The 25538-nt window shown below is 42.2% G+C and overlaps 1 protein-coding gene across 1 annotated transcript in view; it reads left to right on the top strand.

Annotated features, from left to right (window-relative positions):
• Positions 1–25538, top strand: part of ccdc146 (coiled-coil domain containing 146) — a 154581-nt gene that overhangs the window by 84828 nt on the left and 44215 nt on the right. The window contains exons 7-11 of the mRNA XM_072562660.1: positions 1823–1999; positions 7365–7438; positions 8981–9208; positions 12478–12664; positions 14761–14853. Coding sequence (XP_072418761.1) covers positions 1823–1999; positions 7365–7438; positions 8981–9208; positions 12478–12664; positions 14761–14853 — 759 coding nt within the window. The remainder of the gene's footprint in view (positions 1–1822; positions 2000–7364; positions 7439–8980; positions 9209–12477; positions 12665–14760; positions 14854–25538) is intronic.

The raw sequence follows: 25538 nt of genomic DNA, 5'->3' as shown, positions 1-25538 counted from the left end.
GGTAAAAACAATGACTGCAGATGCTGGAAACCAGATTCTGGATTAGTGGTGCTGGAAGAGCACAGCAGTTCAGGAAGCATCCAAGTAGCTTCGAAATCGACGTTTCGGGCAAAAGCCCTTCATCAGGAATAAAGGCAGTGAGCCTGAAGCGGAAACGTCGATTTCAAAGCTACTTGGATACTGCCTGAACTGCTGTGCTCTTCCAGCACCACTAATCCAGATTACCTGAAAGTTGCCACCCAGGTTGCTAGTGCGTTAAGAAGGCATATGGTGTGTCAGGTTTTATTGGTAGAGGGTTTGCATTCCGGAGCCAATGATGTCATGCTGCAACTGTACAAAATGCTAATGCAGCCTCACTTGGAATATTATGTACAGTTCTGGTCACCCCATTACAGGAAGGATGTGGAAGCATTGGAAAAGGTGCAGAGGAGATTTACCAGGATGTTGCCTGGTATGGAGGGAAGGTCTTACGAGGAAAGGCTGAGGGATTTGGGTTTTTTCTCATTGAAGAGAAGAAGGCTAAGAGGGGATTTGATAGAGACATACAAGATGATCAGAGAATTAGACAGGGTGGACAGTGAAAGTCTTTTTTCCTCAGATGATGACGTCATCTTGTATGAGGGGACATAACTGCAAACTGAGAGGTGATAGATTTAAGACAGATGTCAGAGGCAGGTTCTTTACTCAGAGAGTGGTGAGGGCGTGGAATGCCCTGCCTGCCAATGTAGTTAACTCAGCCACATTAGGGAGATTTAAACAATCCTGGGATAAGCATATGGATGTTGATGGAATAGGGTAGGGCCTTGGGCTCAGATTAGTTCATAGGTCAGCACAACATCGAGGGCTGAAGGGCCTGTTCTGCGCTGTTTTTTTTTCTATGTTCTGTGTTCTGTAACTCTAAGGCATGCACAAAGGTATTGAGAAATATCTACATATTGTCAGAACCTCAATTCATGGAGTGTCAAACCTGGGCCAAGGACATTTTGAGTATTGTCAAATACATAAAGTGAATATCATATCTTCAGATATGAGGCTAAAGCAAGAGATTGTACAATACTATCCATGTTGTTTGTGTAAATCTTTGCTGTTCAGTAATATAATAGAAGATACAAGCTTCCTAATGTCTGATGGGGTCGTATAGCTGTTGCTAGTAAATATATTTCAGTAATCAATTTCTATATCACGAGATGAGAGTGACAGCCCTTAACATTGAGGCTACCTTTGACTAAGTGTAACATCAAAGAACCCTAGGGGTAATTTTCTGCTGGTTGGAGTCATACTTCGCACATGGGAAGTTAGTTGCAATTTGTTGGAGGACAGTTATCTCAGTTCCAGGACATTGCTTCAGGGTTCCTCAAGGTAGTATCATAGGTCCAACTATCATTACCTGCTTATCAATGACCTTCCCTACATCAAAAAGTCAGAAATTGGCATATTCACAAATGATTGCATAATGTTCAGCATAATTTATGACTCTTCAAAAATAGTAAAATGTGATTGTTATGCAAACTTGGGCTGACATGTGGCAAGTAACATTCATGCCACAATGTGCCAGGCACTGACTATCTCCAACAGGAGAGAATCTAAACATTGCTGTTTAACATTCAATAGTATTACTATCATTTGGTTCAAGAAGGTAACTCAACACCACTTTCATCAGGACACTTAGTGATTGTCAATGAGTGCCTGTCCAGCCAGTGAGGCCCCCATCCATGAATGAAGAAGAATATTGTTGTCAAAGCTTTTAATTACATGAAAGTTATATTTTATTCCTGGAGCAATGTTTTCATTTGTTAGATTTATTTTTGTTCTGGCTTTGCAGGATTTTGAAAGGAAGACAAAAGCATTGAGAGAAGGTTGTATTGAGCTAAGTAGAGAGATTACACAGAGAAAACGTGAAATCAAAACAACAAAAGAAGAGTTGGAAAGCAAAATAGAAGAAGTGAAAAATATGCAACAAGAACTGGAAAAGAAGCAAGAGAATGAAGAACACCTCAAAGTAAGAAAGCACAAAGCTACTCTTTGAATAAATGCATATTTAGAATCAGAGAGGTTTTACAGCACTGAAGGAGGCCCTTTGACCCGTCATAGAGATATACCACACGGAATCAGACCCTTCGATTCAACTCATCCACGCTGCCTAGATATCCTTAATCTTGTCCCATTTGTCAGCATTTGGCCCATATCCCTCTAATCTCGTCCTATTCATATATCCAACCAGATGCCTTTTAAATGCTATAATTGTAACAGCCTCCACCACTTCCTCTGGCCGCTCATTCCATACACGCACCACCTCAGCATGAAAAAGTTGCTCCATAGGTCCCTTTTATATCTTTTCCCTCTCTCCCTGAACCTATGCCCTCTAGTTCTAGAATCCACCACCTTTTCTGTTTACCCTATCCATGCCCCTCATGATTTTATAAACCTCTATAAGGTCACTCCTCAGCCTCCAACCCTCCAAAGTCATGTCCACACTAGTCATCAAACATCCACTTGTTCTAATCCCATTTTCCAACATTTGACCTTCTATGTTATAACATCTCAAGTATTCATCAAAATAGTTTTTAAATATCTTGAGGGATCTTGCCTCTAGCACATTTTTAGGCAATAGTTTCAGATACTCGCAACCCTCTGGGTGAAAAACATTTTTGTCAAATCCCCTCTAAACCTCTTGCTCCTAATATTGAAACTGTGCCCCTGGTTATTGTCCCCTCTGCTCAGGGGAAAGTGTCTCATGAGAGATGGTCCAGGAGGGAGGGGTTCAGATTTGTTGGACATTGGAACTGGTTCTGGAGAAGGTGGGACTATTACAAAAGGGACGGTCTACATCTGAACCAGACCGGAACCAATGTCCTTGGGAGAGGTTTTGCTACTGCTTTTGGGGAGATTTTAAACTAATGTGGCAGGGGACTGGGAACCAGAAGAGAAAACAAGTAGGCAGCGAGGTGGAGACTGGAGACTGTAAGAATTATGAAGATAGCATTAATAAAGGGAAGAATAGGCAGAGAGCAGGTGAGCGCAAAAGAACTGGTGGTCTGAAATACATCTACTTTAATGCAAGGAGTATAGTGTGTAAGGCAGATGAACTTAGGGCTTGGATTGGTTCCTGGGAGTATAACATTATTGCCATCACAGAGACTTGATTGAAGGAAGGGCATGATGATTGGCAACTAAATGTTCCAGGATATAAACGCTTCAGACAGGACTGGAAGGGAAGTAAAAGAGGGGGTGGAGTTGCATTGCTGGTCAGGGACAATATCACGGCTGTGCTAAAGGAGGACACTATGGCGGTCTTGGGTAGTGAGGCATTGTGGGTGGAGCTGAGAAATAAGAAGGGTGCAGTTACATTGTTGGGGCTGTATTACAGACCTCCCAACAGTGAGCGTGAGGTAGAAGAACAAATAGGTAACCAGATTATGAATAGATGTAGAGGCAATAGGGTAGTGGTGTTGGACGATTTTAATTTTCTCAACATTGACTGGGATACACTTAGCGTCAGAGGTCTGGATGGAGTAGAATTTGTATGAAGCATCCAGGAGAGTTTTCTAGAGCAGTATGTCAATAGTCCGACGAGGGAAGGGGCCATATTGGACCTGGTACTGGGGAGCAAGCCAGGACACGTGGTAGAAGTTGCGGTGGGGGATTCCTTTGGGAACAGTGACCACGATTCTGTAAGTTTTAGAACACTCGTAGATAAACAAGAGTGTGGTCCTAAGGGAAGAGTACTAAACTGGGCCAAGGCCAATTATATCAAAATTAGGCAGGAGCTGGGAAATGTGGATTGGTACAACTATTTGAAGGGAAGTCCACATTTAAGATGTGGGAGGCTTTCAAAGATAGGTTAATGGTAGTGCAGGCTAGGCATGTCCCGTTGAAGGCAAAGGATCAGAAGGGCAAGATTCGTGAACCAAAGATGACAGGAGACATTGTACGACTAGCCAAGAGGAAAAGGGAAGTGTACATAAAGTCTAGGCAGCTAAGAACAGAACGGGCTCCAGAGGAATATTGGAAGAGTAGGACAAGACTTTAATAAGGAATCAAGTGGGCTAAAAAGGGTCATGAAATAGCTTTAGCAAGCAGAATTAAGGAAAATCCCAAAACATTTTATTCTTATATAAGAAGCAAGCGGGTAACTAGAGAAAGGATTAGTCCACTAAAAGTTAATGAAGGAAGGCTATGTGCCGAACCTGAGAGAATGAGTGAGATTCTGAATGATTATTTTGCATCACTATTCACTGAGGAGAGGAACATGATGAATCTTGAAATTAGAGATAGAAGTTTGATTAGTCTGGATCACGTTGGCATAAGTAGGGAAGATGTGTTGGGTATGCTAGAGGTTATTAAGGTGGACAAATTCCCAGGACTGGATCGGATCTATCCCAGGTTGCTGGGGGAGGCAAGAGAGAAAATAGTTGGGGCCCTGACAGATATTTTTGTGGCATCCTTAAATACAGGTGAAGTGCCAGAGGACTGGAAGGTTGCTCATGTTGTCCCCCTGTACAAGAAGGGTAGTAGGGATATTCCGGATAACTACAGACCAGTGAGCCTGACATTGGTGGTGGGGAAGTTGCTGGAGAGGGTACTGAGAGATAGGGTCTATTTATATTTAGAAAAGAACGAGCTTATCAGTGATAGGCAACATGGTTTTGTGCGGGGGAGATCATGCCTTACCAGCTTAATAGAGTTCTTCAAGGAAGTAACCAAATTGTTAGATGAAGGACGGGCTGTTGATGTCATATACATGGACTTGAGTAAGGCGTTTGATAAGGTTCCCCATTGTAGACTAATGGAGAAAGTGAAGTCACGTGGTGTGCAGGGTGTTCTAGCTAGGTGGATAAAGAACTGGTGGAGCAACAGGAGACAGAGAGTAGTAGTTGAAGTGAGTTTCTCGAAATGGAGAAAGGTGACCAGTAGTGTTCCACAGGGGTCAGTATTGGACCCACTGTTATTTGTAATATACATAAATGATCTAGAAGAGGACACTGTTGATATGATTAGCAAGTTTGCAGATGACACAAAGATTGGTGGAGTAGCAGAAAGCATAAGGGAATATAGAGAATAATGTCAGAGAATACAGGAGGATATAGATAGACTGGAGAGTTGGGTGGAAAAGTGGCAGATGGCTTTCAATCCAGACAAATGTGAGGTGATGCATTTAGGCAAGTCTAATTCTAGAGCGACTTATACAATGAATGGAAGGGGCTTGGGAAAAGTTGATGGGCAGAGAGATCTGGGAGTTCAGGTCCATTGTACCCTGAAGGTTGCTGCGCAGGTGGATAGAGTGGTCAAGAAGGCATTTAGTATGCTTGCCTTCATTGGACGGGATATTGAGTATAAGAGCTGGCAAGTCATGTTAAAATTGTACAAGACATTGGTTCGGCTGCATTTAGAATACTGTGTACAGTTCTGGGTCGCCACATTACCAAAAGGATGTCCACTTTGGAGGGGATGCAGAGAAGATTTATGAGGATGTTGCTTGGTATGGAAGGTGCTAGCTATGAAGAGAGGTTGAGTAGGTTAGATTTATTTTCACTAGAAAAAAGGAGATTGAGGGGGGACCCGATTGAGGTTTACAAAATCATGATGGGTATAGACAGGGTGGATAGAGACAAGCTTTTTCCCAGGATGAAGGATTCAATAACAAGAGGTCATGCTTTCAAGGTGAAAGGTAGAAAGTTTAAGGGGGATACATGCGGCAAGTACTTCACACAGAGTGGTGGGCGTTTGGAATGCATTGCCAGCAGAGGTGGTAGAGGCAGGCACAGTAGATTCATTTAAGATGCTTCTGGACAAATGCATGAGTAGGTGGGGAGCAGAGGGATACAAATGCTTAGGAATTTACCGACAGGTTTAGACAGTACTTTTGGATTGGCTGAGGCTTGGAGGGCCGAAGGGCCTGTTCCTGGGCTGTAAATTTTCTTTGTTCTTTTTTCTTTATCTACCCTCTCTATGCCCTTTAAAACTTTGTATATCTCAATCAGATACTCTCTCAGTCTTCTCTACTCTTAGGAAAACAACCCAGCTTATATAGTACTATTGGATCAGCTGTGTTGCACTTCAGAATCATTACAATCATTTGTCTTTTACATGTGTATTTTTGTATATAAATACCACCACATCAAACCTCTGGGCTAATAGTCAGCATTTCCGATATGTTAATTTGTTACATGTAACAAAATATCCTTCGAACACAGGCAAAGTTAGCAAATAGTTTTAAGTTTAAGAAGCTCTCATGAAGCTTGCTTCTGCAAAATAGTTGCACAGTCAAAGAGGTGATGGCCAAGTCGTATTATGGGCCTAGATTGTACTGGTAAAGCATAGCAGGTCAGGTAGCATCCGAGGAGCAGGAAAATCGATGTTTCGGAAAAAATTCCTTCAGGAATGAGGCAGGGACCCTCTGGGATGGAGAGACAATGGGAGGGGGATGGGACTGGGGAGAAGGTAGCCAAGAGTACAATAGGTGGATGGAGGTGGGGATGAAGATGATAGGTCGGATAGGTGGGAAGGAGGATTGGCAGGTAGAACGGATCATGAGAATGTGCTCAGCTGGCAGGTTGGAACTCAGGTAAGGTGGGGGGAGGGGAAATTAGGAAACAGGTGAAGTCCACATTGATGCCCTGGGGTTGAAATGTTCCAAGGTGGAAGTTCCAACCTGCCAGCTGAGCACCTCCTCATGACCCGTCCTGCCTACCAATCTTCCTTCCTACTTATCCACTCCACCCTCCTCTCTGACCTATCCAACCTGGTGAAGAGCTTTTGCCTGAAACATCGATTTTCCTGGTCTTTGGATGCTGCCTGAACTGCTGTGCTTTTCCAGCACCACTCTAATCTAGACTCTGATCTCCAGCATCTGCAGTGCTCACTTTCGCCTAGTGGTATTATCTCTAGACTATTAATCTAGAAATTCAGCTAGTGTTCTGAGCACCTGAGTTCAAATCCTGACATGGCAGATGGTAGAATTTGAACACAATTTTTAAAAAATCTGGAATTAAGAATCTACTAATGACCACAGAACTATTGTTGATTGTCAGAAAGATCCCTTCTGGCTCACTAATGTCCAGGGAAGGAAATCTGCTGTCCTCACCTGGTGTGGCCTACATGTACCCCCAGACACACAGCAATGTGGTTGACTCTCAATTTCCCTCTGAAATGGCCTAGCAAACCATTCAGTTCAAGGGCTAGGGACAAGTAATAAATACTGGCCATCCAGCAATGCCCAAGTCCCACAGGTGAATTTAAAAATAATAAACAGCTTAATATCAAACAAGCACTCAATAAGGGGAAACAAATGATTTTCAAAGTTTAAATCACATATAAAGTATTTTATAATAAGTAACAACCTCTGTTTATTTTCCTATCCATAGCTTGATCTGGTCCAATTGCACACTGTTCCTGTTCAACTGGCCAAAGATATACAGAAGTTGAATCGCAAAAGAAAGTAGGTTTAATACATTGTGAGCTAATAGTTACAATTTACATTTAAGTGATAATAAACAACACAGCATGAAGGTAGCAAAGGATGTGGAGGGATATAGACCAAGGGCAGGCAGTAAGGATTAGTTTAATGTGGCGACATTTTGGCACAACATTGTGGGCTGGGTAGTCCGTTCCTGTGCTGTACAGTTCTATGTTCTATGATGTAATTATATTTCTTTGACTACAGGCATTTCTCTGAACTTTGCTCATTCTCAGGAAACTGATTTGAAAGTTTCCAGGAAATCTTTTAATGTTGCAGTCAGTATATATTGATAACATTTTGAAACATCTCATCTGCGCAAAGGAAATGATTTGCAATTTTAACTCCAGATGTTTAGTTACAAAATGTAGACAAAAATTGCAGCAACATAGTATTCTAATTTATCATAACAAGTGGTTCCCTTCAGGATAACCTACTCACTACCTGTTCCTGACCTCATTACAGCCTTAGTTCAATTATAGTTAAAATAAACTGAATTCCAAAGGTGAGAGTGACCGCTCTTGACATCAAGACAGCACTTGACTGAGTGCATTATTGAGGAACCCTAGCAAAACTGGAGTCAATGGGAATCAGAGGAAAAACTGCACAGGTTGGAATTGTGCCTGACTCAAAAGTTATAGTTGTTTGAAGCCAATCGTCTCAATTCTAAGGCATGATTCCGGGAGTTCCCCAGGCCAGTGTCCTATTTCTAATCATTCAGCTGCTTCACAAAAATTTTTGCTTCATCATAAGATCAGAAGTGGGAATGTTTGCTGATGATTTCACAATGTTCAGCATAATTCACAGGACATAAGAAATAGGAGCAGGAGTAAGCCATTCATCTCTCAAGGCAAAAGTGAGGACTGCAGACACTGGAAATCAGAGGTCAAGATTAGAGTGGTGCTGGAAAAGCACAGCAGGTCAGGCAGCATATGAGGAGCAGGAAAATTGACATTTCGGGCAAAAGGCCTTCCTGATGGCTTTTACCTGAAACGCCAATTTTCCTGCTCCTCAGATGCTGCCTGACCTGCTGTGCTTTTCCAGCACCATTCAAATCTAGACATTCATCTCGCAAGTCAGCTCCTCCATTCAATGAGATCATGACCGACCTTCTAATTCAGCACCATGCATTACCAGGGAAAGCCAAGGCACAGTTTCCTCCCACTGGAAGTTGACAAAGACTCTGATTGCTCTTTCTACTGTTACTCCAATTCAGTACAGTCAAGAAGTAAGCAAAATTGGTCATACTTATTTAGATCCTCTCAAATTAAAATCAGTGGCAATGGCAAGTGCTTTTGTGTAGTTCATTTTATTTGACACAATAAACCTTTTCATTATCCTCCTCTTCCACCTCTTACGTTGTTCGTGAATGAAAGCTTGCAAAGTACCATATCAAAATATTTATGTATTATCTGGTAATTTATTAAGATACAAAAATTTAACATTATTCTTTGCATTTATGGTGAAAATGTCAAAATGTTGCAGTTTCTGTTTGTTAAAATGTTTGATCTTTTCCAAACTCAGCAATCTGGAGAAGGCAAAAGCTGAAATAGATGCACAATACAACGAACTTCTTGGTTCAGTACAACAAATAGAAAATAAATGCAGAATGGTCGAAGATGAGAAATTGGAGGTAATGAAGGAGTTGGATGAAAAAAGGGCTTTACTGGACAGCAAAGAGCAAGAACACAACCAGTTAGTTAAGACTGTTGAGTTGGGCAAAGAAAATGAATCTACGTTAATGGGACAAAGGTTTGTAATGAACACTAAATATTTTCCAACCTATCATAATAATGACATTGTATTTGCAAAAGAAGTTCAATATCACTCAGAGGACGGGTCTCACCTATTTTTTTCTGGGAAACACTTTGGATCTGCAGGTAGATAGGATAGTGAAGAAGGCATTTGGTATGCTTTCCTTTATTTTTCAGAGCATTGAATACAGTAGTCCCCCTGTACCCACGGGGGATATGTTCCACAACCTACTGTCGAAACCCGAAAACATGGATAGAAGCAAACCCATTCATTTCAAAGGGAAATTCACCTACCCAGCAGCCTCCTAGTCCCTGGTTCCGGAAGGTTCCCTAGAATATGATTGGCCCGCAGTAAACCGCATATAACTGAAACCATGGAAAACAATTTTGCGGATACGGGGGTTGCCATGTATAGGAGGTCATGTTGCAGCTGTACAGGACATTCGTCAGGCTACCTTTAGAATGGGTGTCCAGTTCTAGTCTCCCTCCTATCAGAAAGATGTTGTGAAACTTGAAAGGGTTCAGAAAGATGTACAAGGATGTTGCCATGGTTGGAGGACTTGAGCAATATGAGAGGCTGAATAGATTGGGGCTATTTTCCCTGGAGCGTCAGAGGTTGAGGGGTGGCCTTATAGAGATTTATAAAATCTTGAGGGGTTATAGATAGGGTAAATAGGCAAGGTCTTTTCCCTGGGGTGGGGAAGTCCAGAACTAGAGGCCATAGGTTTAGGGTGAAAGGGGAAAAGTTTAAAAGGGAGCTAAGGGGGCAACGTTTTCTCACAGAGGGTGGTGTGTGTGTGGTAAGAGCTGCCAGAAGAAGCGATGGAGACTGATACAGTCACAACAGTTAAAAGGTATCTGGATGGATATATGAATAGGAAGGGTTTAGAGGAATATGGGCCATGTTCTGGCAATTGGGACTAGATTAGGTTAGGGTATCTGGTTGGCATGGACAAGTTGGACGAAAGAGTGTGTTGCTGTGCTGTACATCTGTTTGACTCTCTATTACTCTATGTTGCAGTTGGGGGAAACTCCTCAACGTTTTTTTAAGTCTTAAAATCTCATTCTTTTGCCATTCCTTTTATTCATGATTCACGTTTCTCCCACTTTATCGAACATCGCTGAAGCAATCTTTCTATAATATAAAGATGCTCATTGTTTTAATTTGTCACTTAAGAACAGACATTTCCTTTGACCTTTGTATGGAAGGAGTTTCTGCTTGTCACAAACATGGCCAGGGATATTGAGGGGGTGGGGGCTTCCAAACTTGAATCTGTCACTTACTTGGCTTGTACACCCAATGATATCAGACATATGATCTGCTTCATTCATGCATGGAACTTCAAAGAAAACAGTAAGAAGCTTCTCTAAAGAAAGTTGTGTCTGCAACTGAAGGTGGGCAGAGTTGATGCTTATGCCTGTATTTGTTAATCTGTTAGCCTGTAAACAATACGTGTGTCCATTTCAATTGTTTTTCACATGGCACCCTTACAAAGAGCACTGCACAATATGGAACTGAACCAATGCTGAGATTATCCTAGAATATATGAATAACAAAAGTAGTTGGAAAATTCCCACCTGGTAAATCAAACTTACTCCATATTGTTGATGCCTGGAGTATCCTGATTGTTGCCCAGAAAATTATATTTCACTATTCATGTTTCATTCTTAACCTGAGTATAACATGCTTTTTACATTATTGAGATGTCACTTCATAACTAATCAAGTATAGTTCCATAAGACAGGAGATGCAAGCATGTACTGAAAAGTTATGATTTGGAAGAACTGAAATCTGATCTGCAATAGCCATTGTCATTAAGGCTTTTTGATTCAAGTATTTGTTTCATCATTCTTTCACTATTTACATAAAAGCTGCAGGTGAGATTTTACAGGATCAATGCATTGAATTTTTGCACATATTTTTCACATAATAGAAATTTTTTTGAAATAACAATCAGAAGTTTGGAATTTAAAATCCAATCACATGACCATTATATTTTAAAGTTTGAACTGGAATTTCTAAGCATTTAGAGATGGATTTTCATGGAGTCAGGGAGAGTCCATGAAGCATTGAAAATAGCAGCAGGCATCAGATTCCAGGATTCTCAACCTCATTCTTAGCACCCACAATTTTCACCAGTGCTATTTAACAGTGCAGACTGGTTTAGGTCATGATCTCGACTCCACACTCCCGACCTGACCAGCTCTAAAGCAAGGATACCCATGTCCTGGTCCTCAACAACTTGGAGTTGAGCCTGGTTAAAGGAGTCATGGTTCATGATGCCCCAGAGACAATATTTTGGATGAGGAAACTTTTTGAAAAGCAAGTTTGAAAGGTCTTATCCACATCTCTACCTTTTTAATTCACACATGTGATGTGGGCATTGCTGGCTGGGCAAGTATTTATTGCCCTATTCCTTGCCTAGAGGGCAATAAGAGTCAACCACACTGGGTCTGGAGTCACATGTATGCCAGACCAGTTTCCCTAAAGGACATTACTGAACCAGATAGGTTTTTCCTGACAATTGACAATGGTCATCAATAGACTCTTAATTCCAAATTTTTATTGAATTCAAATTCCACCATTTGCTGTGTCGGCATTTGAACCCTGGTCCCCAGAACATTAACTGAATTTCTTAACTAACAGTCTAGCAATGATACCGCTAGGCTATTGCCTCCCCATAATGTTAAGCGAGGTCTCTTTATTCACCCATATAGCCCCTCAAACTCTCCATGCCTGGCTGTGGCATTACCATACACAATCACCCACTAAACCCTCTGTAGAGACAAAAAGATATGATAAAAGTTCAAGGGGAAAGGGGTCTGTGTGAAGAGGTATATTTTGGTTGTATAATATGAGCACCATGGGAAGCTGGGTGGATTGGGCATGAGGAGTGTACATGATGTGGGAAGTAAAGAGCCTTACTGTTTTTTATTACAACGAGCACAAAGTCCCAGTACATTGGATGGCATTTTAAGCAACTTGGTTCCACACTCACAATTCCCACCTTCCCCAACCTTTCACAAGGAAACTCTTGTCTCTGCAGGCACTTCTATTCAAACAGGTGCACTGAGTCAGGAAATTTTCTGATTCTGCCACAAAGTTGGCAATCCAGCTCTTATACTTGCATTTGAGTCTAAGACTTAATCCTTTAAACTTATACCTTGTTAAAGAATATACTTCTTTGGAAGATTAATTCTTCTTATTGGAGTTTGATCACAACATCAACAAATATATTCAGCAACTCGTTTACTCAATGTTAACAGAGCTTCCCTGGATTTGCATCTACGTTATATCCAAACTGAAAAGAAAATACTGTCTGATACAGTGGTGGTGAAACAAAGAGAGAAGGATCGAGAACTCCGAAAGACAAAGAAAAAGGAAAAACAGCTGAAGTCATCAGTGGATGCACTGGCATATGCTGAATTTAGCTATGAAAAAATTAAAGCACAGGTATGTTTCATTTAGTTAACCGCAATCTGCAACTACCTTCAAAGTAAAAGAATTTAATTCATCCTGTCATGCCAGAGTAGCACTTTTGATACTGAACACAGGGTTCACCATCACAGTACAAACCATTGTCTTTGAGTCACAGATTTCATGCAACTTATGACTGACTATATTTTGTTTTGAAGATGTGGGTGTACCTTTAAGATAGTAAAGGGCTCACATTAATTCTTTTTCAATTTTTAGGAACATAGCAACAGGAGCAGGCCATTCAGCTCGTTTAACCTGTCCCATCATTCAGTATAACCATGGCTGATCAAACACTTAAGTGCTTTTTACCCACCTAGCTCCATTTCCCTGTTCGTCACTGGAAATCAGAAATCTGTCAATCTGTGCCTGAAACATTATCAAATTCTGAGCTTCCACAGTCCTCTGTGTTAGAGAACTCCAAAGGTTCACAATTCTCTGGGTAAAAAAAGAATCTTGTCATCTTAGATTGAAGTGGCATTCCCCCTTGTATTTAAATGTGACCTCTGGTTCTAGGCTTCCCAATGTGGGGAAACATCTTTCTTGCATTTGCCATGTCTATCCCTTTATGTATTTTATAAGTCTTAATGTGATTACCTCTCATTCTTTGAAATTCTAGACAATGCAGGCCCAGTTTGCACCATGTCTCTTCATAGACAGTCCTGCCATCCTGGGAACAAGTTTGGCTAATCCTCATTGCATTCCACTATAGCAATACTACCTTTCCTGAGTTAAGAATATCAAACTGCACACAGTACTCTAGCTATGAACTAACCAATCTCCTATAGAATTGAAGTAAGACTATGTTAACTTACTGTCCTTAAATACTTTGCAATAAAGGTTACCATTCCATTCGCACTCCTCATAGCTTCCTGAACCTGCTAGTTAGCTGTCAGTGATTTATCGACAAGGACACCTCGGGCCCTTTGTACATCAACACTTTTTAACCTCTTACCATTTAAGAAATACTCTTCACACATGTTTTTCCTATCAAAGTGGCTAACCTCACATTTTTCCCTATTGTATTCCATCTACAACGTTTCTGCCCATTCACTAAGCCTGTCCCAAGCTTTCTGAAGCCGCTTTACATCTTCCTCATAATACAGGCACTTACAATCAGCAAATTTAAAAATATTATCTTTGATGCCCACCTCCGAACCATTGATATGTATTGTAAAAAGCTGAGGCCCAAGAACTGGTACTTGCAGTACCCCACTACCAACAGAACACCAATGTGAGAATGAATTTTTGTTCCTATTGTTTTCTGTTTTCTAGCCAATCATTAATCCATGCCAGTACATTAGCTCCAATCCCATGTATTTTAATCTTTCTAACCAGCCTCCTGTGGGGTACTTTATCAAAAGTATACTGAAAATCTGTTTTGCAGATACACAACAGTGACTCCAGGCTTAAGTTGCAAAACCTGGAGCTCAGGCTTGTGTAGCTGGTGACAGTTCTTGCAGATGTGTTCTCCTGGGCCACGTGATATGTTCGTAACTACACACATAGCACAGGATGTCTACTCCACTTGACCCTTTGACCTGCTATCCTGTAACTCCTAAAACTATTTAGTACAAGTATAGACTTACTTGTCTGTACTTTCTTATTCAGAAAGAGAGAAAAAAATGTCAAGAGACCTAAACACGAACTACATACCCAACTTTTACTTTAAAGATTAGCAATACTGATGAAACCAATTCGCCAATCAGTTCTGAAGCAGGTTCACTGGACCCAGAACATTAACACTGCTTTCCCTCCACAGATACTGCCAGACCTGCTGAGGTTTTTCAGCAATTTCTGTTTGTGTCACCAATCAGTCACTTTCCCTGTACTTGTGATGTTACATCACCATTGGTCTCAGTACAGGTTGCCTCTCAATCCACGTCTTATTTCCTCTCCCACTCACTTCTCACTATGAAGACTTTTATTTTGGAGTAAACCTTAATTAATCACCTCTTTCCCTCTCTGCCCTAAATTCCCATTTTGACCCAAATTCTCAGTTATTCACTATGTCTCACTCCAGCAAAGTCTCCCTCATTCTGATCATATGGCTTACTCATCTTTTGTAACTATAGGTAGAATCTTTTCCAATTGGTGGAGCATTTTTGGAAAGGAGGAATGAATTAGAAAATGAGGTTAAAAGTTTAAAAAGAAAACTCGCAGACCAGGTAAGCTGCAATTTTTAAAATTTGTTTTCAGGATATGATTATTGGCAAGGCAACATTTATTGTCGTTCCCGAAATGCAGAGTAAGTGGTGATTGGCCTTTATCTCAAATCCTGCAGTCTTCCTGCCAATGATAACCTCCCAATTATCATAGATAACAATCGGGTATTAATAAATCGGGTCCTCTGCTGTTTGTAATTTTTATTAATGACTTAGAGGAGGGAGTCGAAGGGTGGGTCAGTAAATTTGCAGATGATACAAAGATAGGTGGAGTTGTGGACAGTGAGGAGGGCTGTTGTTGGCTGCAGAGGGACTTAGATAGGATGCAGAGCTGGGCTGAGGAGTGGCAGATGGAGTTCAACCCTGCCAAGTGTGAGGTTGTCCATTTTGGAAGAACAAATAAGAATGCGGAATACAGGGTTAATGGTAGGGTTCTTGGTCAGGTGGAGGAACAGAGGGATCTTGGGGTCTATGTACATAGATCTTTGAAGGTTGCCACTCAGGTGGATAGAGTTTGTAAGAAGGCCTATGGAGTATTATCGTTCATTAGCAGAGGGATTGAATTCAAGAGTCGTGAGGTGATGTTGCAGCTGTACAGGACTTTGGTTAGGCCACATTTGGAGTACTGTGTGCAGTTCTGGTCGCCTCACTTTAGGAAAGATGTGGAAGCTTTGGAGAGGGTGCAGAGAAGATTTACCAGGATGTTGCCTGGAATGGAGAGTAGGTCGTACGAGGATAGGTTGAGAGTTCTCGGCCTTTTCTCGTTGGAACGGCGAAGGATGAGGGGTGACTTGATAGAGGTTTATAAGATGATCAGCGGAATAGATAGAGTAGACAGTCAGAAACGTTTTCCCCGGGTACAACAGAGTGTTACAAGGGGACATAAATTTAAGGTGAAGGGTGGAAGGTATAGGGGAGATGTCAGGGGTGGGTTCTTTACCCAGAGAGTGGTGGGGGCATGGAATGCGCTGCCCGAGGGAGTGGTAGAGTCAGATTCATTGGCGACCTTTAAGCGGCATTTGGATAGGTACATGGATGGGTGCTTAATCTAGGATAGAAGTTCGGCACAACATCGTGGGCCGAAGGGCCTGTTCTGTGCTGTATTGTTCTATGTCTATGTTCTATGTTCTAAGTTTTCGATTGTGTCTTCCAAGCCAAATGGTGTTGATGAAATTTTATTGAAAAAAGTATGTTTATAACCATGAAGAGTGGGTTGTAAACCTGTTTAGTGGAGAAGCAGGCATTCCCTTAGCTTTTTAGCTGAATGCGTGATGATGACCAGCACCCTGTTAAAGGAAGCATTTCTACATTAGGGATTCAGGCAAGGCTGAGAATGGCTGAATGCTACATTGTTTCTTGAGGAGTCAACAACCAAAGGAATGGAAAGGAGACATTGGAAGGCTCCACCCTTTATCCCTGTCTCTGACTCTATATGATATGTGTGAAACTGAAAGGAAGTGCTGTCTCTTGCAGACAGGAGGACAAGCTAGTCAGTCTCTCCATGCTGATATCAATGTAAGTGACTGAGAAAATGAGCAGCAGGAGTTCAGCCCCTTGAACTTGGAAACAGTACCCTAAGAGGTTCATCAAACCCATAAGAGCATTGTCCTACACTGCATCATTCTGAACAATACCCCAAGCATCTCTACTAATTTCTTTCACTCCAGGTAACTCCTCCCTACATGTGTATGCACATTAACTTGCTTCACATAATCCTTCCCAATTCAAAATTCTCCGTTTCCTCTCCTTGCAAGAAAAGGGGAACACAGACCTCGAGGGAGAGGCAGAGAATGGAGTTGACTGTCCAGTGATAGCTGTCTTGATGAATACATGCACATCCATCCTTTCAATAGTGAAGAAAGTTGCTATTTTGAACAACGACCTACCACAAAGCCAAAGGTATTTAAGGCATTGATATTAGGACATGTCAGAAAGCTGATTGTCTGTCTTGAATGAAGAAAGATGGATCGGCATAGATAGTAGAAAATGAATTCTACAATTTAAATAGGATGAGAGTTGAAATGTGCTCAACATTTCATTTATCTATAAAAGCATAGAATCATATTTTCCACACAGCCCATTTTCATTCATGCATATTTTGCTCTTAACAATCTGAAATTGAATTGAATGATTTATTGTCACTTGCATTTTACAGTGAATAATACAACAAAATGCAGTGAAAAGCTCCAACTGTCTCCACAATTGGTCACCATTTTGAATAGTTTAAGAATAGAAAGATATCACTGAACGAGTCTATCTTCGTTACACCATCTCCACCATGGGCCCTGAGCTGGCTCACAAATGACACCTGTGCCTCCATCCCTCCTCCACCGCATCACCACAGACTCACCAATGTAGGAGTCATCACTCTTTACATGCCATTTCTTCACCACTGTGGCCAACTTGCTGTCACTACCACCGAAGCCAGATCCTATCCTGAATCCACAAGCCTCATAATCAGGGGTTCCTGGCTCTATTGCTGCCTTGATGACACCAGGTGACCCGCTGTGGATGTACAGCATGGAAGCAGAACCTTTGTCCAACTCATCCATGCTGACCAGATACCCTAGATAAATCTACTCCCCTTTGCCAGCAATTAGCCCATAATCCCTTTAAACCCTTCCTATTCATATACCCATCCAGATGCCTTTAAATGTTGTAATTATCCCAATTTCCACAACTTCCTCTGGCAGCTCGTTCCAGACATGTACCATCCTCTGCATTAAAAGGTTGCCCCTTAGGTCCCTTTCAAATCTTTTCCCTCTCTTCTTAAACCTATGCCCTCTCCTTTTGGATTCTCCCAACCCAGGGAAAAGACCTATTTACCCTGTCCATGCCCCTCAAGATTTTATAAACCTCAAAAATGTCACCTCTCAGCCTCTGAGGCTCTAGGGAATATAGTCCCAGTCTATTCAGCCTCTCCCTATAGCTCCAACCCTCCAATCCTGGCAACAATCTTGTAATTTCTTTCTGAATTCTTCCAAGTTCCACAACATCCTTCCTATAGCCTCGCCAACACTAGGAGTCCTCCTCTGATCCTACTGTAACCAGGAGTCTCTGGTTCCATGGCCAGGCCAGGTCGCCGCCACCTTGCCAAGAGTCTCATTCCAGCCTCTGGCCTCCAAGATGTTACAGCATAGAACATAGAACGTTACAGCGCAATACAGGCCCTTCGGCCCTCACTGTTGTGCTGACCTGTGAAAATAATCTGATGCCCATCTAACCTACACCATTCCATTATTATCCATATGTCTGTCCAATGACCATTTAAATGCCCTTAACATCAACGAGTGTACTACTTTTGCAGGCAGGCCGTTCCATGCTCCTACTACTCTCTGAGTGAAGAAACTACTCTTAAGATTTGTACTAAATCTATCTCCCCTCAATTTAAAGCTATTTCCCCTCGTGTTAGCTTTCACCATGTGAGGAGAAAGGATCTCACTGTCCACCCTATCTATTGCTCTGGTTATCTTATACGTCTTGATTAAGTCACCTCTCAATCGTCTTCTCTCCAACAATAACAGCCTCGGTTCCCTCAGCCTTTCCTCGTAAGACCTTCCTTCCATACCAGGCCACATCCTGGTAAATCTCCTCTGAACCCTTTCCAAAGCTTCAACATCCTTCCTATAATGCAGTGACCAGAACTGTACGCAATACTCCAAGACTGGCCTTACCAGTGTCTTGTCCGGCTGAAGCATGACCTCATGGCTCTGAAACTCAATCCCCCTACCAATAAATGCCAACACACCTTCTCAATAATCCTATCAACCTAGGTGGCAATGTTCAGGGATTTATGCACCTGGACACCGAAATCTCTCGGTTCATCTACACTGCCAAGAATTTTACTATTAGCCCAGTACTCTGCATTCCTGTTATTCTTCTGAAGTAAACTACCTCACACTTTTCTGCATTAAACTTCTTTCGCCACTTCTTAGGCCAGCTCCGTATCTTATCTATGTCCCTTTGTAATCCACAACATCCTTTGGCACTATCTACAACTCTGCTTACCTTAGTGTCATTGGCAAATTTGCTGACCCATCCTTCCATGCCCACACCCAGATCATTTTTAAAAATGATGAACAGCAGTGGCCTCAAAATAGATCCTTGCGGCACGCGACTGGTAACTGAGCTCCAGGTGAACATTTCCCATCAACCACCACCCTGTGTCTTCTTTCAGCGAGCCAATTTCTGATCCAAACTGCAGGTGGAGGACAGGAAAGATTTCTGGCTGTAACAAGCTGCTCCTTTTTTGAGGTATTGGAGGTGATTTCCTCGAATGCCAGGAGCACCAATTACTGTTTTATATGCTGTTGCATTATTTTGGAAATTTGGAGAAAAATCAAAACAACAGCATTTTTAAAAGGGAGAGGAGCAGACAAAGGAAGCACATGGTCAGGCAGTGCAGGAGAGAGAGAAAGGAACCCATACTGCTAACTGATACAGTGAACCTATACAGTTACTGCCTTTACTGTTTGAATTCATGCATTGCTGGACATCGGAGTACGTGTGGGAAAATTAACAAACAGTGAAATTCACAACTAATCTTGGAGAAACCTGTTTGGGAGAGATCATAGCACAGAAACAAATAAGTAAATATTTTAAGTGTGGCCTTACAGTAAGTCTGCAGTAGTGAGTAGAGTGGGTTCTTTCTTGATTATATGTTATATTGAGATATGTCTCTTGATTAAACTTAAAAATATAAGCCATATTTATTAAGTTAGCCTGGAGCAGGGTTTTGTAAAGGAATAAGACAGTGCTATTTTCTAGCTCTGTAGATTGAAAGAAGCAAAAATGGCCTTTAGCAGAGTGATATGCTCTTCTTGTCATATGTGGGAGTTTAGGGAGAGTTAACATGTCACTGAGAATTAGATCTGCAATAAATGCCATTGGTTGTGAATCCTATAAGATTGAATGGATCAGTTAGAGAGACAGTTAGAGGCAATGAGAAATTTACAAGAGCAAGGGGATGTGATGGATGGCAGTTATAGGAAGGGAGAGAAGTTGCAGATACAGTCACATAGATGGGTAAATGCCAGGAAAGGTAAGAGAGGTAGGCAGGTAGTGCAGGAATCCTCTGTGGCTATCCCCATTTCAAACAAGTATGCCGTTTTGGAAAATGTAGGGGGTGTCAGATTCTCAGGGAAATGTAGCACAAACAGCCAAGTTTCTGGTATCGAGACTGGTTCTAATGCAGTGAGAGGTACGTCGGGTCCCAAGAGATCAATTGGGTTAGGGGACGCTCTAGTCCAAGGCACAGACAGATGATTCTGTGGCAAGCAGCAAAAGATCAGAATGGTGTGTTGCCTCCCTGGTGCCAGGATCAAAGATATCTCAGAGAGGGTGCAGAATGTTCTCAAGGGGAGAGGGCCCAGCAGGAAGTCATTGTACACATTGGAACCAATGACATAGGAAGGGAAAAGGATGAGAGTCTGAAGGGAGAATATAGAGAGTTATGCAGGAATTTTAAAAATAGGTCTTCGAGAGTAGTAATATCTGGATTACTCCTGGTGCTGCGAGCTAGTGAGGGTAGGAATAGGAGGATAGAGCAGATGTATGCATGGCTGAAGAGCTGGTGTATAAGAGAATGATTCACATTTTTGGATCATTAGAATCTCTTCTGGGGTAGAAGTGACTTGTACAAGGAGGATGGATTGCACCTGAATTGGAAGGGGACTAATATACTGGCAGGGAGATCTGCTAGAGCTCCTTGGAAGGATTTAAACTAGTAAGGTTGGGGGGGGGGGGGAGGTGGGACTCAGGGAAATAGTGAGGAAAGAGGTCAATCTGAGACTGGTACAGTTGAGAACTGAAGTCAGGGCAGGCAGGGACAAAGCAGAGAACAAGGTAGGACTGACAAATTAAACTGCATTTATTTCAATGCAAGAGGCCTAACAGGAAAGGCAGATGAACTCAGGGCATTGTTACGAACATGGGACTGGAATATCACAGCAATTACAGAAACATGGCTCAGCGATGGACAGAACTGGCAGCTTAATGTTCCAGGATACAAATGCTGTAGGAAGGACAGAAAGGGAGGCAAGAGAGGAGAGGGATTGGCGTTTTTGATAAGGGAGAGCATTACAGCTGTACTGAGGGAGGATATTCCCGAAAATCCGGGGAAGTTATTTGGGTTGAACTGAGAAATAAGACAGGGATGATCACCTCATTGGGATTCTATTGTAGACCCGTTAATAGTCAGAGGGAAATTAAGAAACAAATTTGTAAGGAGATCTCAGCTATCTGTAAGAATAATAGGGTGGTTACGGAAGGGGACTTTAACTTTCTGAACATAGACTTGGACTGCAATAGTGTTAAGGGTTTAGATAGAAAGGAATTTGTTAGGTGTGTACAAGAAACGTTTCTGATCCAGTATGTGGATGTACCTAGTAGAGAAGGTGCAAAACTTGACCTTCTCTTGGGAAATAAGGCAGGGCAGGTGACTGAGGTGTCAATGGGGGAGCACTTTGGAGCCAGTGACCATAATTCTATTCGTTTTAAAATAGTGATGGAAAAGGATAGACCAGATCTATAAGTTGAAGTTCTAAATTGGAAGAAGGCTGATTTTGATGGTATTAGACAAGAACTTTCAAAAGCTGACTGGGGGCAGATGTTCGCAGATAAAGAGATGGCTGGAAAATGGGAAGCCTTCAGAAGTGAGATAACGAGAGTCCACAGATAGTATATTCCTGTTACGGTGCAAGGAAGAAGGTTCCTGAAGAAGGGCTGATGCCCGAAACGTCGATTCACCTGTTCCTTGGATGCTGCCTGACCTGCTGTGCTTTTCCAGCAACATATTTTCAGCTCTGATCTCCAGCATCTGCAGTCCTCACTTTCTCCACAGTGCAAGGAATGGCTGGTAGGTGTAGGGAATGCTGGATGACTAAAGAAATTGAGGGTTTGGTTAAGAAAAAGAAGTAAGCATATGTCAGATATAGACAAGATATATTGAATAAATCCTTAGAAGAGTATAAAGGCAGTAGGAGTATATTTAAGAGGGAAATCAGGGGGGCAAAAAGGGGACTAGCTTTGGCAAATAGAATTAAGGAGAATCTAAAGAGTTTTTACAAATATATTAAGGACAAAAGGGTAACTAGGGAGAGAGTAGAGCTCTTCTTCAGGAAAGAAGGGCTTATGCCCGAAAGGGCATATGCCCTGAAGAAGGGCTTATGCCCAAAACGTCGATTCTCCTGCTCCTTTGATGCTGCCTGACCTGCTGCGCTTTTCCAGCAACACATTTTTAAGCTATGATCTCCAGCATCTGCAGTCCTCCCTTTCTCCTAGAGAGTAGGGCCTCTCAAAGATCAGCAAGGCGACCTTGTGTGGAGCCGCAGGAGAAGGGGGAGTTACTAAACAAGTATTTTGCAGTTTTTACTGTGGAAAAGGGCCTGGAAGGTATAGAATGTAGGGAAATAGATGGTGCAATCTTGAAAAATGTCCATATTACAGAGGAGGAAGTGCTGGATGTCTTAAAACGCATAAAAGTGGATAACTTCCCAGGACCTGATCTGGTGTACCCAAAAACTCTGTGGGAAGGTAGGGAAGTAATTGTTGGGCCCTTTGCTGAAATATTTGTATCATCGATAGTCACAGGTGAGGTGCCAGAAGACTGGAGGTTGGCTAACGTGGTGCCACTGTTTAAGAAAGGTGGTAAGGACAAGCCAGGGAACTACAGACTAGTGAGCCTGATGTCGGTGGTGGGCAAGTTGTTGGAGGGAAACCTGAGGGACAGGATTTACATGCATTTGGAAAGGCAAGGACTAAATAGGGATAGTTAACATGGCTTTGTGCATGGGAAATCATGTCTCACAAACTTGAATGAGTGTTTTAAACAAGTAACAAAGAGGATTGATGAGGGCAGAGCAGTGGATGTAATCTATATGGACTTCAGTAAGGCGTTCGACAAGGTTCCCATTGGGAGATTGGTTAGCAAGGTTAGATCTCATGGAATACAAGAAGAACTAGCCATTTGGATACAGAACTGGCTCAAAGGTAGAGACAGAGGGTGTTGGTGGAGGGTTGTTTTTCAGACTGGAGGCCTGTGACCAGTGGAGTGGCACAAGGACCGGTGCTGGGTCCACTACTTTTCATCATTTATATAAATGATTTGGATGTGAGCATAAGCGATAAGTTTGCAGATGATACCAAAATTGGAGGTGTAGTGGACAGCAAAGATTACAAAGGGATCTTGATCAGATGGGCCAATGGGCTGAGAAGTGGTTGATGGAAGTTAATTTAGATAAATATGAGGTGTTGCATTTTGGGAAAGCAAATCTTAACAGGACTTATACACGTAATGGTAAGGTTCAAAGGAGTGTGGCTGAACAAAGATACCTTGGAGTGCTGGTTCATAGCTCCCTGAAAGTGGAGTCACGGGTAGAGAGGACAGTGAAGAAGGCATTTGGTATGCTTTCCTTTATTGGTCAGAGTATTGAGTAACAGGGTCGGGAGGTCATGTTGTGGCTGTACAGGACAGTGGTTAGGTCACTTTTGGAATATTGCGCCCAATTCTGATCTCCTTCCTATTGGAAAGATGTTGTGAAACGTGAAAGGGTTCAGAAAAGATTTACAGGGATGTTGCCAGGATTGGAGGATTTGAGCTTTAGGGAGAGGCTGAAAAGGCTAGGGTTGTTTTCCCAGGAGCGTCAGAGGCTGAGGGGTGACCTTAAAGAGGTTTATAAAATCATGAGGAGCATGGATAGGATAAGTAAACAAAGTCTCTTCCCTGGGTTGGGGGAGTCCAGAACTAGAGGGCATAGGTTTAAGGTGAGAGGGAAAAGATATAAAAGAGACCTAAGGGGCAACTTTTTCATGCAGAGGGTGGTATCTGTATGGATGAGTTGCTAGGGGAAGTGGTGAAGGCTGGTACAATTGCAGCATTTAAAAGGCATCTGCATGGGTATATGAACAGGAATGGTTTGGAGGGATATGGGCCGGGTGCTGGCAAATGGGACTAGATTAGGTTGGGGATATCTGTTCAGCATGGACAAGTTGCACCGAAGGGTCTGTTTCCGTGCTGTACATCTCTCTGACTCTATGACTGTAACTCACCTTCAATCCCGAAAGTCCATATTTTGTGCAATAGCCTACTGTGTGGAACCTTATCAAACACCTTACTGAAGTCAACATACACCAGATCAACTGCTTTACCTTCATCCAGCTGTTTTATCACATTCTCAAAGAACTCAATAAGGTTAGTGAGGCATGACCTACCCTTCACAAAACTGTGTTGACTATCCCTAATCAAATTTTCCTTTCCAGATGATTATAAATCCTATCTTTTATAACCTTTTCCAACACCCTCCCCACAGCCAAAGTAAGGCTCACTGGCCTATGATTACTAGGGTTGTCCCTACTCACCTTCTTAACGAGGGAACAACATTTGCTATCCTCCAGTCTTCTGGCACTACTCCTGTTAACAATGATGACATAAAGATCAAAGCCAAAGGCTCTGCAATCTCCTCCCTGACTTCCCAGAAAATCCAAGGATAAATCCCATCCGGCCCATGGTCTTATCTGTTTTCAGATCTCCCAAAATTGCTAAAACCTCCTCTTTGTCAACCTCAATCCCATCTAACCTTGTAGTCTGTATCTCCATATTCTCACTAACTTGCCCTTTTCCAATGTGAATGCTGACAAAAAGTATTCATTAAGCACTTCCCCATGTCCTCAGATTCCACACACAACTTTCCACTACTATCTTTAATTCTTACTCTAGTTATTCTTTTATCCCTGATATACCTATAGAAGGCCTTAGGGTTTTCCTTAATCCTATCGGTCAACAACTTCTCATGTCCTCTCCTGGCTCTTCTTAGATCTTTTCTGGCTAACTTATAACTCTCAAGCCCCATATCTGAGCCTTCACACCTCATCCTCACATAAGCCTTCTTCTTCCTCTTGACAAGAGCTTCAACTTCTTTAGAAAGCCATGGCTCCCTCTCTCAAAACCTACCTCCCTGCGTGATAGGTTTATACTTATCAAGGACCCACAGTAGCTTTTCCTTGAATGAGTTCCACATTTCAAATGTGTCCATCCCCTGCAGTTTCCTTCCCCATCCTATGCATCATACACCTTGCCTAATTGCATCATAATTGCCTTCCACTTTTTCCCCTGCCCCCACCCTGCACCACCCAATTATACCTCTTTCCTGCGGTATATACCTATCCTGCCCATTGCTATTGTAAACATTGCCAAATTATGGTCACTATCGCCAAAGTGCTCACCTATCTCCAAATCTAACACCTGGCCTGTTCATTCCCCAGTACCAAATACAATATGGCATTGCCCCTTGTTGGCCTCCTGCACGCATTGAACAAAAACTGACCCATCTAAACTACTTTAACTCTGGTAATCCCAGTCAATATTGGGGAAGTTAAAGTCCACCATAACAACTGCCCTGTTACTCTTGCTCCTATCATCTTTGCTATAGTTTCCTCTATATCCCTGGAACAATTCCGATGCCTGTAGAAAACTCCCAACAGGGTGACCTCTGCTTTCCTGTTTCTGACCTCGCTCGAACTACCTCAGTGGATGAGTCCTCAAACATTCTCTCAGCTGCTGTAATACTACCCTTGATTAACAGTGCCACACCATGCCCACACCCCCCCCCCAAAACTTTTTAACCATCATCTCTGTTCTTGCTGAAACATCTAAATCCCAGACTCTGCAACAACCATTCCTGTCCCTCTTC

Source organism: Chiloscyllium punctatum, chromosome 44 (assembly GCF_047496795.1).
Source record: "Chiloscyllium punctatum isolate Juve2018m chromosome 44, sChiPun1.3, whole genome shotgun sequence".
Classification (NCBI taxonomy): Eukaryota; Metazoa; Chordata; class Chondrichthyes; order Orectolobiformes; family Hemiscylliidae; genus Chiloscyllium; species Chiloscyllium punctatum.
The sequence above is the reverse complement of the archived record's forward strand: the minus strand, read 5'-3'. Positions and strand labels throughout refer to the sequence as shown.